This window comes from Populus euphratica, unplaced genomic scaffold (genome assembly GCF_000495115.2).
Source record: "Populus euphratica unplaced genomic scaffold, PopEup_1.0 scaffold500.1, whole genome shotgun sequence".
Lineage (NCBI taxonomy): Eukaryota > Viridiplantae > Streptophyta > Magnoliopsida > Malpighiales > Salicaceae > Populus > Populus euphratica.
Window position 1 is genome coordinate 67,103 of NW_011500179.1, and position 16,959 is coordinate 84,061.

The 16,959-nt window shown below is 34.3% G+C and overlaps 1 protein-coding gene across 1 annotated transcript; it reads right to left on the minus strand.

Moving 5' to 3' along the window:
* Positions 1–380: 380 nt before the first annotated feature.
* LOC105111484 (receptor homology region, transmembrane domain- and RING domain-containing protein 2-like) lies at positions 381–5,142 on the minus strand. The gene is made up of 4 exons (XM_011006848.1): positions 4,691–5,142; positions 4,080–4,307; positions 2,939–3,343; positions 381–1,433 (listed from the first exon to the last, which is right to left on the minus strand). Exons 1-4 carry the CDS (start codon positions 4,812–4,814, stop codon positions 829–831), a joined length of 1,362 nt encoding a protein of 453 aa, XP_011005150.1. The 5' UTR covers positions 4,815–5,142; the 3' UTR covers positions 381–828.
* Between the last annotated feature and the right edge of the window lie 11,817 nt (positions 5,143–16,959).

A 16,959-nucleotide genomic window follows, 5' to 3' on the forward strand; every position in this document is an offset into this window, starting at 1 on the left:
TCTACATATTTCTCAATTTCTTTATTTAGATTTTAGTTATTATTAATAAATATTTTTATTATTTATTAGGACATAATTATTAATTCAAAATTTGAAAATTTCCCGGAACACTCGAAAAGTAGAGATAATAAAATTGTTAATTACTTATAGACAACACAAACCACCTCCACAAACCAATTGTTGAGCAACTCTCCAAAGCAACTCAAATTTGTGGCCCCCACTTTCTTTGGTTTTTGTTTTTCAGCGAGACATTTGTTCAAATTCGTTTGCTAATTTTGGCTTTTAAATAGGAGTTTTAGATAAAATCTAAGGTTGCTTGTCTCCCTTACCTATATCTAGATCAAAACATTGCAACAAAGACATGGAAAAGAAAAGAAAGATCCAGAAAAGAGTAAAGCCAGTCCATTAAAATCATCACGCAAACCTCCAAATGCAAACTCGACGTAGTACAATGGTTAGTGCCTTTGGAGCTAAACAATATTGACCAATACGACTATTCAAGACATTAATGTTAGCAACACAATACAGCACAAATAAACTCAAGACTTGGCGCATAAGAATTTGCCAGAGCTCAACTGTATGTACCAGAAGTTTCACTTGAAAATAGATAAAAATGACACAACTGTATCCTACACTGTACAAATCATGCAGAGTGCGTGTGCCATTCTAGTGTGGCACAAGAAGACGACCAATTACATCCGAAGGAACTCCATCAGTGATACCTTAAGGTACGAACCAGAGGTTTGTAGAATACGACATGTTGGTTCACATCCTGCAGAGTTTTATGGCTTGTCCTTGTGACTTCCCACTCAGAAATTGTATTTTCAATTAGCAACCTGGAAGAGACTGGGCAGAGGCAAATGAGGAGAAACTTGCAGCAGACTCACTGCAATGCAATGGGCGTGGCTGAAGACTAGAGCTAACCGACTCACTGCAATGCAATGGGTGTGGCTGATGACTAGAGCTAACCAGACTTGGGGAGGCATTGCTTGGGCTAGGAATATATGCAGACATGTATCTGGTATTCAAGGGTGATATTGATGGGTAGCCCAGAGAATGGGGTGAAACCAAATGGGAAGTAAGAGATCTTTGGGAAGACATGTGCCTAAGATCAGCTGAGCCGTGACTTATACTTATCGAAGTAGAGTGCCGGTAGGATCTAAGAGGCTGCTGGACACAAGGAGTGCTTGAAAGAGAGGAAATGTGAGAAACTGAAGGGGTCCTTGAGGAGGCAATTTGTATGGCAGCTGATGTTCCAGATCTAAAAGATGACAGCATGGATGATGAAGCCAAAGAGGATGGATTGGAAGAAAGCAATGGTGTGGATTCTGATGCTGGTGGATCACCAGTGCTAGTTCTTGCATCACGCTTGCATACTGGACAAAAGGTCCTCCATGTCGTAAGCCAAGAATCCACACAGAAAGCATGGAATTCTGCACAAAGTTCAAGAATGTGATCCAGTTAAAAGTGACATGAATAATTAATACAAAATTTTTGCCAAAAGCCTCAAGAAGAAACATTATTTCAAATTAGCATAGAGGAAGGGTTGTTGAAAATAATCCTAACATCAATTGTTATATAGATATTATAATCTATACTGCAACAAAGCATCAACCCCAATCTTGTTTCTTCGGTTGGGTTGTTTTATATTGTGCGCAAGTGCAAGTGTGTTACTCAAATCCCAGGTGCTAAACTAAGTTGGAACAGGCAAGTTCACATATTTATTTCTATACTACACTACCTAAAACAGATATCTTCCTGAGAATACAGCAAGCATAATTTTTCTTTAACTACCTTGCACTCTTTTCATTATTTCTATTTGATAAGAGTGAAAGCCATCCTTGTATAATGAAACATCAAAACTTCCATGTTGCGCTCAATGAACCTATATTAGACAAACTATTCTTCAAAAGGAGCTACTTTCCATGTTTTGACAAATACAATCGATTCATTTCTGATTAGTATCATATTGGATTTCCAATCCAATGTTGTTTGATGTTTTATTTCTATCACACCAATTTTACAAAAAAATGGGTTTGCATTTACAGAAAATATACCATAAGACAAGGTTGCAGTCATACCAGTCACAGCAATCTAACATTCAATTTACCCTTCCCTCCTATCTCTATTCCAAGTTTTACTAAATTTACATTCACTAAATCAAGTCTGAATCCTACTTAACTCACCTCTAATGGATTCCTCACATGTCAACTTCTAAAAGCTGTACCTGCTTCGATCTTGCATGCTATGGATAAATTGTCAGGAAGAACTCAGTTTCTAAGGCACATTCATTTCACTAGGTGTACATGTCAGAGAGGCTTACATAATTTACTATCAGTAAATTCCATTGATATGCATAAATACACAAGTCTAAAAAATAATATGGGAAAGAGTCTCCTTATTTTTGGTTTTCCCAAAATTGTTCCTTTCAGTTACAACAGATAACATGCTCCACCAAACATTTGCTCAAGACATCTAAGCATTTCAATTGCTCACTATGACACTATAGGATGCCCAAATCACTGAGAACCGCTGTCAATGGTGAAACTTTTTTATTTCTAAAAAAATTCTTTTCTTTGCCCTTTCCATGCTTGACTGGGTTTGGGGACCACTGAAATACTTGCCTGTGGCTTTAGCCAGAATAATAGGGGCAACCAGGGCATCTAAGTTAAACAAGGTGTCAACCTGACTTGATGTACAAAAGAAATTTTGCAGTCAGCCACTTATCATAATTCTATTATCCCTCTAAACTATCTCGAAAACCTATTTGACATTGAACTTACAGTGGCTACAAACTAACCCAAAACCTCAAAAAAAAAGAAAAACATGTAAATGGGCAGGCACAAAATTGAATTATGCAAACCAAATGTATTAAACAAACAAATACTAGCAAGTATATCATCTTTGTTAGGAAACCAAGGAAATAAAGAAGCCTTACTGTGTCGACATGGCAGAATCCTGAGTTTTTCTCCAACAGTATAATCTTCAAGGCATATGGCGCATGTAGTAGAAGTACAATTATCCTCTAGAACGGATGTAAATGTGAGGCTAGGCATTGCTTTCACTAGGCGGCTGCTCATCCCATGGAATTCTCGAACACGAGATGAGTGAGAGCGCTCTCTTCTTATGCGATGTCTGCGGATGAAGAAACAAGTTGCCAATACTGCAGACATCGCAAGAAGAGAAATAAAAGAGATTGCCATAATAGACCATGCTGAATTTTCAAAGCTTGGGATTAACCACAGCTCCAAGCCAGTCAATCCAGCATACTTCGTAAGTGTTTCGCCTGATTTTTTAGAAACAAAGACGGCATGTATTTTTACACCAACTGAATTTCCTGCCACTGAAAAATTTTCCAGCATTTTGAATTAGGATTGTGTGATACCAAAATACTTTGTTTTGTCATTTATAATTGTGTGAGTGCGAGTGTGTGTGTGTGTGTGAGAGAGAGAGAGAGAGAGGTTAGCTGCCCAAAGAACAATAACAAATTATAGAACACCGCCCAAAGAACAATAACAAATTATAGAACAATAGAAAAAGAGGTTACTCGAACAAATTTCTAGGTAATCAAGCAAGGATTTACCTGCTCTGAGTTTTGATCAGGAAGGTGCAAAACATCAGACAGCAAACTTATAAGCAACAAAGAGAATTTCAAACATTACAAATATCAAGACCTACCGCCAGTTTGTTTCTAATTTCTTCAAAGTTTCTCTTTAGAAAATAAGCTTAAATCACAGGGCTACAATACAAAGGCAAATCCCTCGCAACAATTTGTGGATCTAGGACTCACAGCAGGCCAGCATCTATAAATGAAAGTAGCCTCAAAAGGAATTCATTTTGGCATCTATAATTTAAGGGGTTTGTGTTTCAAAACTATGAAAGTAGCCTCAAAAGGAATTCATTTTTAGATTACTGTGCTGTAAACCAGAACAGAAATGGAGAGAATACGTATGCATTCATGAATCACTGACAAATTTAAGAGTCAATTCTTAGAATTATCATTAAGTTCCCATGCCAATACAGATTCATACTCACAAAAACAAACAACTAACAGATTTTCACATAGGAAAAGGTCTTACTTGCAACCAAGACTCCTTCTTCGTTGTCAAAGACAATAGCAGCTTTGAACCCTGCCTTTTGTGCTCTTCTAACTTTATGCTCAAAGCTACACCCTCCTCTAATAATCAACACAAATGGAGAGCTACTATTCAAACCCTTTTCAGCTTTATTAGTCAAATCTATGCATGCATCAATAGGATCCGCCAAAGACAATACCCCACATTCACCTGAGCCCTTTATTGCCGGAGCTGAATTTATCAACAAAATGAATAATCAGCATGTAATCATACACATGTAAGAAGCTATGCATGCACAACATTCTTGCATCAACAATTCTGAGATTCAAGTTCCTTAAATTTTCTCATAAACCCATAATTCCAACCAGTTTTCAACAGATTAAAATCAATAATATTTAAATAGGATTTTTATTTCCAATAGCTAATTAACAAAAGTCTAAAAAAAATTCAAACTTTTAAGATCCCTAACTAGCATATAAAGCTTAATTCAATGAAAAGTTTCCATCTTTTCAGCTTTAGCAATAAAAGGGTCTCACATTCTTTCATTTCCCTACACTTTCTTAGCAACTAAACACCAAAGCATACATAAAAAAAGATTAAAAAAAAAAACTCACCGAAATTAGCTTCGATATCATTGAAAGCCATGGTGACATTATTTCCAATCAAAACAACATTAGCCGACGCCACCACCAAAAAGCAACTCAATAGAGACAACAATAAAACTACAACACCCTCCATCAATTTGATTCACAAAAGACAATAAACAAAACCCTAAATTATCTTAGAAAGAGGAAGACAAAAATCTTTTTTTTTTTTCCTTTTTTCTTTTTGCTATGGTTTATGTTAGGGTTTTGATTTTGATGAGAATGGATACATCAGCTTCCATCTGAGAGAGTATCTGAATCCTCTGATCCTGATTCTGGGTTTTGATGCTTTTGATTTGCATGTAAAGGGTTTTGTTTTTTCAGTATGAAAAATAAAAATAAATAAATAAAGGGGGAGAGAGAGCCAAAAAAACACTATACCATGAAATGGATGGGAAAGCTTTTGTTTAATTGGATGCAAGTGTTTTCATTCTTATGTTTCTAAACTTTATCTCATTGTTTATTTGCATAACTTTAATAAATTAATGTGATATAATATTTCATTGTTATTATCCTTTAGGGGTGTTTCTCACTTTTTAGATGTTTTTCTAAAGTATTTTAATGTTTTTATACTAATATTATAAATTAAAAAATTAAAAAAATTATCTAAACATATTTTTAAATTAAAAATTATTTTAAAAACTAATCTTATCAACCGAATCATTTTAATAATTTTTTAAAAGGAAGATACATGAATTAGATCTATTTAAGAGTATAATTATAGTTGTTTTTAAATATTTTTAATGTTAAAATATATTAAAATAATAATTTTTTTAATAAATCAACAGAAAAAAACATCCTAAATTATATAAAAATAATAATTTTTAATTAAAAAAATTATATTTTTGAAAAAAACACGGTGTAACCGCGTTTCTATACCGTGCCAAATGAGAGTGTGATTATTATCCTTTACATCCAATCCAAGTAGGTGTGTTCATTCTGTAGTGGATGAGAAGAAAGAAAGTGATCGATTTTTTTCTTGAAATAAGCCACCTGTATAGTTAGGTGGTCCCCATGCCCAGGTTTTGTGTCCATTTCATGGGTCACCGTCGTCGTCGTCGTCTTCTTTTTTTTTCTTTTTTATTTCCAGAAAATGACACGTACATGGGTGAGTTTAGAGTTAATCATCCCTGACTTGGAAGTGGGATAACTATAACAAGTGGAAAATAATGTTTACTTTTTAGATTTAATAACTATAAAACAAAAATAATATAATATTTTATTTATATTTATTATGCTTGACCTGATATTTAAACTTCTAAAAAATTCAAGTTATTAAACAGGTCAATTATAATTTTTTTTATAAAAATACATTATTTTTTATTTCTTGTTTCTAATATATCATCCAAATATAACTATGTAAAATTAATTCAAATTAAACCCCATCTCAATTAAGCTTTGAATTATGAATTTATAAAGTAAAATTGCCGGGTAAACCATACTTATGCGCCGAAGATAATATATTCTTACCTTCTAATGGCCATTTGTCTTTTTTTAATTACGTGTCTTAGTCGTCATGGCGAATATGGAAGCAACATCTTGATTCTTTCTTTTTTTTTTTTATGCGGGGTGTTCGGGGTCAGTTTACGCGCACCACGATTAATCCTTACGATCCACTAAATACCCTGTAAATCTAATAAACATGTAAAATACCACAAGAATAACAGATATATACGTCAAAACTCAAACCCAATGTAGTGGAAGAAGACAAGCCCATCTATCTTGATTCTTGTCTGCTAGAGTGTGGAGTCAAATCTCAGCACTAATTCTATCACTAATGAGCCCTATCATTCTATGCTTATCAGTAATGTCGTTGTCTCATTCCTTGTGTGTGTCCACACGCGCACGCACACACTTTTCCCTATCCTTTTTGTGGAGAATGCCAAATAGTTGCGTAATAAATTGTAATATAAGATGCCAGCAAGCTGAAGCATGGTAATCCATGGCACAAATTATGAGATATTTGGAGAGCCTGCATGTATTTTTATTCAAACATAGAATTGGGATATTTGATATTCATGGAAATTTTAAAAAATAAAATTATTTAAAATTAATTTTTTATACTTTTAAATTGTGTTGATATTAAAAATATTTTAAAAAATAAAAAGATATATTGTTATGACACAAAAAAATAGAGCAAAAACATGAAATAACGATATTGGAGTGGAGGAATTACATTAAAATGTAAGATCCAAGCACCTTACACAAAGTACAAGATATACAATCCAAGGAATTATATGAAATTCTAACATGACATATAAAGGCTCCAACGTAAGGCCAATAGTCCACATTCTTCCTCTTAGTGAACAAAGGATGAATATTTGGGAAAGGAATGGGATAGAGGGAATCATTGTTGGGATTGAGGGAATGCTTAGCAATGGAGGCAAGGCGACCTTTGGGACCGCAGGCAAGGTTGACAAGCTAGGAAATGGAGGCAGAGTGGGCTTAGGTAGAGATGGTTGGGTTATGGGCAAAGTTGGCAAATTAGGCTGTGGTAGAGTCGAGATGGTTGACAAAGGTGGCAAGGTGGGTTTTGGCAAATTTGGCACTGCAAGTAGAGGTGGCAATTGCAGAAGATGGCGAGTTGCCAGGCCTCCATTGATGCTTGAAAACGACAAGGCAAAGAAAAAAGCAAAGACAATGAAGCATTTGGAAGAGGCCATCTTTTAGTAGATGTTGGGGTGTACCTTAAATTCTATGCAAGGTGCTTTTGTTTAACTTTGAATGAAAAAAAAAAAAACAAGGTCTTTTATGGGCTTGCACAACAAAAAAGATGAGAAGTTGAACTACCTTGTAGCTCAAATTGGATTCACTGTTTTTCTTTGCCCTTATCTAATATTGGCCACTCCATTTGAAATCATAACTATATAAGCTCGCTAATTTTCTCAAGGAGTACAAGAACACTCACTAAACAATGGCCTCTTTCAAGTGCTTCATTCTCACTTTTTTCATTACTTTGGCTATTTCAAAAATCAATGTAGCTCAAGCGGCTCGCCGCCTTCTGCTATTACCACCTCTGCCTTCACTTCCAAATTTGTCGAAGCCTACATTGCCACCTTTGCCAACTATCTCAAGTTTGCCCTTACCCATGTTGCCAACCTTGCCCACAACTCAACCATCTCTACTTAAGCCCACATTGCCTCCACTTCCAACCATGCCTAGTGTTCCAGAGGTTACTTTGCCACCATTGTCAAGCATGCTTCCACTCCCCAATATCCCAATAGCAATCCCCTTTATCCCATTTCTCACCCCACCACCTGGGAATTGAATCTTCATTCTTGGCATAGATTGTTTATTTGGGTGCTTAAAAGGAGCTTGGATTAGTAATTTATGATGCCATATGCATATTGGATGGGCTGTATTGCTTTGTTGGGTTTTTCTTTTCTTTTTTTCCAGTTCAGTTTTTATTTTAAGGATTGTTAATTAGCTACTTAATCGCTTGTAATTTGGATTCTTAAATTCTATGATCACTAATCTAATTAGTATGTGTTTGACATGATTAAAAGATTAATGTCTTCTCCCAAGTGCAGGAGTATCGAAGTAATAAATAACCCGATAAGACCGGGGTTAAACCACAGAGAGGTTAATTGTACAAATTATAAACAATAATTATAAACAACAACAACAATAATAATAGTAATAATACTAGTAGTAGTGGTGGTGGTGGTAGTAGTAGTAGTAGTACTAGTAGTAACAATAATAAAGAAAAAGAAAAGGATGATGAGAACTTTGAGATGGAATATTAATATAAGAATTAAACAATGATAATAACAAATGTCAAGGTTAGAGGATCTACTAATGGTATGTCAAACAAGTATAGTATAAACTCTTGTTATTCAATTGGAAACCACACATAAAGGAGGTTCCAATCAGATTATAAATTGTTAACATGATTACATTAGTCATCTTATTCGATTAATGCTAATACTTGTAAATTTCATCAAGCATTCATGATTATAACTTCTGTTAACAACAAATCAAGTTCTTTTCATAGCTTAGGTGTCGGTTATACCATACAGTATGGGCTATGAAAGTGCCAAGCATTTGTTGTACCAAGTGTTATATAACATAAATCAAGATTAGTCATTTAACAAGCAAAGTATTAAAAAGTGAATAAGATAACAAATATAAAATATGTTAGTATCAAACATTAAAGTCCATATTAAGTTTACACTATACTTATTTTTACACCATTAGTGTAACCTTTTCACCTTGACATAATGAAATAAAGAAAAATAAATAAACAAAATAAGAACATAAATAAGATAAAAGTTAACTAAATAAATGAGAGGAAATGAAAGGCATAAACTTGATATTAATGAAAGCAAAGCATAAACATTACAAAAAATACAAAGAGAGAAAGCAAGAGCATGATCTTGATCTGGAAACCAAGATGCCTAAATGCATGGCAAATACCTCCTTTTATAGGCCAAAATTAGGAACTATTGATTTGATGACTAATTGATGAGTGGGTGGTCAACTCTTGACTTGGTGACAATTGACACGACTAAAAGATTGATGTCTTCTCTCAAGTGTAGGAGTGTCGAAGTAATACATAACCCGGCAAGACCGGGGTCGAACCACAGGGAGGTTAATTGTACAAATTATAAACAACAATTATAAAACAACAACAACAACAACAACAACAACAACAACAACAACAACAACAACAACAACAACAACAACAATAATAATAATAATAATAGTGGTAGTAGTACTAATAATAATAAAGAAAGAGAAGAAGAAGAAGATGATGATGATGAGAACTTAGAGATGGAAAATTAATGTAAGGATTAAACAATAATAATAACAAATGTCAAGGTTAGAGGTTCCACTAATGGTATATCAAACAAGTATAGTATAAACTCTTATTATTGATTTGGAAACCACACACAAAGGAGGTTCCAATCAGATTATATATTGTTAACATGATTACATTAGTCATCTTATTCAATTAATGCTAATACTTGTAAATCTCGTCAAGCATTCATGATTATAACTTATGTTAACAACAAATCAAGTTCCTTTCATAGCTCAGGTGTCGGTTATACCATACATTATGGGCTATGAAAGTGCCAAGCATTTGTTGTACCAAGTGTTATACAATATAAATCAAGATTAGTCATTTAACAAGCAAAGTATTAAAGAGTGAACAAGATAACAAATATAAAACATGTTAGTATCAAACATTAAAGTCCATATTAAGTTTACATTATACTTATTCTCACACCATTAGTGTAACCTTTTCACCTTGACATAATTAACTTAGCTAGACATAATGAAAGAAAGCAAAATAGATAAACAAAATAAGAACATAAAAGTTAACTAAGTAAAGGAAAGGAAATGAAAGGCATAAACTTAATATTAATGAAAACAAAGCATAAAAAATACAAAGAGAGAAAGGAAGAGAATGATCTTGATCTGGAAACCAAGATGCCTAAATGCATGGCAAATGCCTCCTTTTATAGGCCAAAATTGGGAACTATTGATTTGATGACTAATTGATAAGTGGGTGGCCAACTTTTGACTTGGTGACAATCCTTATCTTCTCTTGTCTGCACATAATGAAAGAAAGAAAAATAGATAAACAAAATAAGAACATAAAAGCTAACTAAGTAAAGGAAAGGAAATGAAAAACATAAACTTAATATTAATGAAAGCAAAGCATAAACATTACAAAAAATACAAAGAGAGAAAGGAAGAGCATGATCTTGATCTGGAAACCAAGATGCCTAAATGCATGGCAAATGCCTCCTTTTATAGGCCAAAATTGGAAACTATTGATTTGATGACTAATTGATAAGTGGGTGGCCAACTTTTGACTTGGTGACAATCCTTATCTTCTCTTGTCTGCCCAAAACGTCATTGATAACGTCAAAATTGGAGCCAGTTGCAACATGAAAGTTGTAGGAAATTGTCTCAGCTTTCTTGTGTAAAACCTTCAGCTCATTTGGACTTCTAGAACTACCGATATGGCCAAAATACCGAACAGTGCTCGGGCTGGAAGACAGATTCGGGCTTCTTTGTTGTTGCTACAATTTGGACTTGATAATGGCCTTTTTAGATCTTGGGCTCCTATGAAAGTTGTAGGCCTATGTCTTACCTTTCCATCCATATAAATTGGACCTAAATCTGAGATCTGTAGCTCAAGATATGACCCAATTACCGAACAGTGTTCCGGTTTAGATTGCATCGACATCTCTTTTCTAAGTTTGGCCATCTCTTTATCCTTGCAATTTAAGTTCTTCAAGTCATCAATCAATCCTTTCATTTATGTGATAGGCCTGCATTAAAAATAGACATTTACCATAAATTATAGGTATCTTATATTATTAGATACATTATTATAAAACATATTTAAGTTAAGGAGTTATTGATACTTCAAGTGCAAAATGATGATATAAAACCATGATAAAAATGCACTTTTAAGTACTAATCACACCTCCCAACCAGCTTATTACTAGTCCCTAGTAATCAAAGCGTAAAATAGAAAAACAATTTGCAAATTCCACAAAGCAAGGTATTCATCATTTAACTTCCATTAATTTATCCAGATAAACAAACTCTCATTAAATTTATATATCTGCTCAATACCTCTTAACAAGATATTAATAAACCTTTCTTTTGTGCTCAATGTATCAACACATAATTATGGGGCTTTTCTTGGAAGAAAACAAAATTTTTGTTCTAATGTTTAAGGTTAACTTCCTTGGGTTGGGATTATTATTTTTGTCTTTTTTTTTTCTTTTTTTCTTTTTAAAAATCTATATACATATAATTTAAAAACATCATGCATCTTTAACCCATGTAACGAGCTTTCAGCTAATGACTCCCAGACCAGTTGGTCTTAGGGCATTAGGTGTTAAGACACCCCTACGAGCTTAGTAACTCGGGTCGCAGATACTGATATGTAGATAGTGTAATGTTTGATTCCCTTAAGCTTTTCTCCTCAACCCATGTAATAAGAGTTGGGCCAATAGCTCCCAAGTCAGTTGACTTTACGGTATTAGGTGTTAAAACACCCCTTCGGGCTTAATTGCTTAGGTTAGGGAGGCTACGAAACCAAACTTATCTACATTTTTATTATCATCATTTTTTTCTTTTCTTTTCTTTTCATCATTTTTTTTTATGTTTTTTTTTTTTAATTATATACAATCCCTTTCCCTTAGTTGTTACCTTTAACAAAAGAACATAAATAATGTAATAATCCAATATGCAACCCACAATCATATGTTAAAGTGTGTGTGTGTAAATTAAGGTTTAAGAATACATGTTAAATAAGTATGTGAGCAGAATTAAGTGATAACAATGCGAGAGTTTGTAAATCTGAATATTTCAGGAAGTATTATAATAGACCTTGTTAAGAATGGTTACTAAGATGCGTCTCAAGAGTCGCTTTAACAAAAGAGCTCCTTTACTCTGCCATCCTAATAACAACAATTATGCACATGCTTTATGAAATGAAATTTTTTTTTTTGTTATCAACTACTACCCTCTCCCCCCAACCAAAACGAGACATTGTCCTCAATGTTTTAAGGTAGAAAGATAGAGTATAGAAGATATCACCTGAAATAACGAACACTAACAAAACCTGAAACACACTAAAACAAAAATAAGAAATAACAAAACACAATAATAAAACCAAAAGACACAAAAATTCACAAATGAAGGCTCAAATCCAATCTAAGCTTTTTACGGCTTCCCGTAGATGACCAATTTATGCGACTCATGGAAGGATCAATCAAAGGAATGAAAGATTGTAGTTGGTCAATCAATTGTTCAGCAGTAGTAGCAGAGATTATGATTTGTCGTGCAGAAGATGTTAAAAATTCCTGTTCCACAGCATGATCAAGAAAAGACAACAACTTATCATAATAACCATTAACATTTAACAAACCTATGGGTTTATGGTGAATGTGCAATTGAGCCCAAGAGGAAATATGAAAGATCTCTTCCAATGTGCCTAGACCACCTGGTTAAACATTGCATTCATTCGAGCCGACATTGTGGAGACCTGAAGTTCCTCTCCAATTGTTTTTCCAATGATGTCCCCTTGTGCCAAAGCTTCAGGGACGATTCCTAAAACTTGACTACCTCCTAAAAATGCAGCTATTGACACACCTCCCATTAACCCAAGACTGCCTCCCCCATACACTAAATGAATCTTTCTCTCAGCTAGCACCTGACCAAGATGATTTGCTGATTCTAAAAACTCCTTTTCTTTCCCAGGACTAGATCCACCGAAAACACAAATATTTCTTATTTGATGACTTGAGGAACTTGCCATTTCTACACACTTCTGTATTTGTTGAATGTATGGGTTGAGTAGAAATGAAAGGAAGGAAAAGAGGGTTTTATAGATGAGAAAGTAGAAAGGCAATCATAACATCTATATGTAGGCCAGCTAGAGTCTCACACACTCTCTCTCTCTTTTTATTTATTTATTTATTTACTTTTGAAAAAAAACATGTGTATGTACAGGTAGTTGCGATTGTGGCTCACATCTTCCCTTGGTTTTACGTCCAAGAACGGCTTAAACGCCCTCTATGGGTCGGGGATAGGCTTCCCATCCAGTTTTCTTAAAAACTAGCAAACAGGGTCTTTTTTAGTCAGATTCCCAAGACTAAGTCGATCATGTTCTTTATGAAATAGTGGCCATAAATCATGAATTGCATGATGCACATCTCCACTAGGATGCGTCTCAAGAGTCAATAGAAGATTATCTAAAGACTCCTTACTCAGGCCATCCTTAATGAATTGTATTTTATCTTCACGGTTTATAGATACCATTCCTAAAGAACGACATTGTGTATTACAAGTCCATCTAGCATATCGATGACAGACATCCAGTCGTTTTGCACGACGCTTCTTTGCAAAAGTGCTTTTACCTGTTCCAGGCATGTGTGAAATAAAGAAATTAGAGGACTCACCTGATAATCGGACCTTTGCTTCAATCAACCAGCGAATATCTTCAGGAATTCCATGATTCATTAACAATCTCAATCTTACACATCTAGCACGGTAAATTTTTGTAATCGCATTCTAAGGCAGAGTGGGAAAATACTTTTTCAATTTTTCAAGATTAGTGTCCATTTTCAAATGAGAATTGGAAGAGAGATTCAAAGAATTGCACAGATATATACACAAATATCAGTAATTGTGGGAAACTGAAAGAACCGACTTAAGTCACGGAGTACCGTTATCCGCCATTTGACCGGGGTGAGAGAAACTAGCAAAACTCACTCAAAAAGAAACATAAAAAAGAAAATGTGAGAAAAACAAAATAATCAACCTTTATCTACAAGATCATTCAAACCAGCTGATTCATTTTCACTAGGAAAATTATCAAAGTAAGCTTTCAAACGATGTCCATTTTCCTTAAAATCATTGTCATTCATTGAATTCTCAATATCACAAGCCCCATAAGGATTGCTCCATCTTAATCTTAGCTCTTTAGGGAATGCATAAAGTTGAGAATCATAAAACAAAACGTTTTGACCAGTATCAATCTTTTGACAATTTTCACAAGTTTTGCAGAATGCATGCGTGTCCTTGAACATGGTGGGCCAATAAAATCCATTTTGAAAGATTTTTGCAATTGTCTTTTTTGACGAGAAACAACTTCCACATGCTTCAGAATTACAAAATTTAATGACACTACTTACCTCATTGTCGGGAATGAATCTTTGAAATATTTGATCAGGACAATATTTGAATAAGTTAGGGTCATCACAGTAAAAGTTCTTCACTTCGTTCAAAAACTTTTCTTTGTCTTGAGTACTCCAATCAACTGGCAAATCTCCTAAAGCAAGAAAATTGATATTTTTATTATACCAAGGCATTGGACTAAGAGAAAGTAAGGATTCGTTAGGAAAGTAATCATCCATTGGTGTGATGTCAGATGTCGAATCTGTTGTCACTGTTGACAAAAGATTTGCATCAACATTTTTGGTGCTTGTTTCATCCGTGATTTCTTCCTCAGAATAAATCATTTGCAAATCTTCAGTTTCATCCAATTCATTTTTACTTAAAGTAGATTCAAATTGATCATAAACTAATTCATCAATATGATCTACTTCTTGTAAATCATTATCATCTCCAGGTTGCTTGCAAATGTTGAAAATATTCATCTCCAATGTCATGTTTCCAAATGATAGCTTCATCAGTCCATTCCTACAATTAATCAATGCGTTAGAGGTTGCAAGAAACGGACGTCCTAAAATAACAGGAAATGAATTACATGCTTCAACAGGTTCTGTGTCCAAGACAATAAAATCCACAGGATAAATGAATTTATCGACTTGTACTAACACATCTTCAATTATTCCTCTAGGCACTTTTACAGATCTATCGGCAAGTAAAAGAGATATAGAAGTTGGTTTTAACTCACCTAGATTGAGACTTTGAAAAACTGAATATGGAAGTAAATTCACACTAGCTCCAAGATCAAGTAAGGCTCTTTCAATTTTATGCTCTCCAATAAAGCAATAAATTGTAGGACAACCAGGGTCTTTATATTTCAAAGCATTATTGTTCTGAAGAATAGCACTTACTTGTTCGGCTAGAAAGGCTTTCTTTTTCACATTCAGTTTCCTCTTCACAGTGCATAGATCTTTCAAAAATTTAGCATAGGAAGGAACCTGTTTAACAGCATTCAACAATGGTATATTGATCCTTACCTGTTTGAAAATTTCAAAAATTTCAGAGTTGTGATTAACTTTCCTTTGTTTGGTCATGGCTTGAGGAAATGGAAGTGCTGGCGGTGAATCAGTCGTTTCTTTGCAATTTTCAGATTCATCCCCTTCCTTACCCTCAGAGATTGATTCATCATCTTTCTCATAAGGTTCAAGAGAGGGTTTTTCAATAACCTTACCACTGCGCAGAGTAGTGACTAATTTGACTTGATCCATGTGTTGGCTTTCGGAACTACTTGCATTTGCATTGTATTGCCATTTGGGATTTTGTTGTGTTTGAGATGGAAACTTACCTTTCTCTTGGAAACTAAGAGCAGATGTTAATTTAGCAAGAGTATCTTTAAAATCTGTCATGTTTTAAACAAGTTGAGTATTAATTGTCTCTTGCTTTTCAATGAATGCATGCAATGTTTCCTCAAGATTTCTTCTAGGAGGTGGAGCATAAGGAGGTGCATATCCATGAGAATTTTGGAAATTATGGTGTGCTTGAAATGGTGGTTGTGAAGTTTGTGCATTGTTGTTCTCACTCTTCCAATTGAAATTTGGGTGATTTCTCCAACCAGGGTTGTATGTTTGGGAGTATGGGTTATGGTTGGCCCTTTGAAAATTGTTTAAAGCATGGGCTTGTTCATGGAGACATTCTTTAAAAGAAGGCAAGGTTGGACAATCATTGGTTGAGTGTTCATTTATTTCACAGATTTGACACACAATGTTTTCAACAGATTTTAATTGACCACTCTTTTTCAATTCTAGTGCCTCAACTTTTCTAGCTAAAGATGCAAATTTGGCCTATGTCTTACCTTTCCATCCATATAAATTGGACCTAAATCTGAGATCTGTAGCTCCAGATATGACCCAATTACCGAACAATGTTCCGGTTTGGATTGCACCGACAGCTCTCTTCTAAGTTTGACCATCTCTTTGCCCTTGCAATTTAAGTTCTTAAAGTCATCAATCAATATTTTCATTTATGTGATAGGCCTGCATTAAAAATAGACATTTACCACAAATTAAAGGTATCTTATATTATTAGATATATTATTATAAAACATGCTTTAGTTAAGGAGTTATTGATACTTCAAGTGCAAAATGATGATATAAAACCATGATAAAAATGCACTTTTAAGTACTAATCAACAATCCTTATCTTCTTTTATCTGCCTAAAAAGTCATTGATAACGCCAAAATTGAAGCCACTTGAAAACATGAAAGTTGTAGGAAATCGTCTCAGCTTTCTTATGTAAAACATTCAGCTCATTTGAACTTCCAGAACTCCAGATATGGGCCAAATACTGAACAGTGCTCGGGCTAGAAGACAGATTCGAGCTTCTTTGTTATTGCTATAATTTGGACTTGAAAATGACCTTTTTAAATCTTGGGCTCCATATAAAAGTTATAGGCCTATGTCTTACCTTTCCATAAAGTGAACTTAAATCTGAGATCTACAGCTCCAGATATGATCCAATTACCAAACAGTGTTCTGGTATAGACTGCACCAGCATCTCTTTTCTAAGTTTGGCCATCTCTTTGTCCTTTCAATTTCAG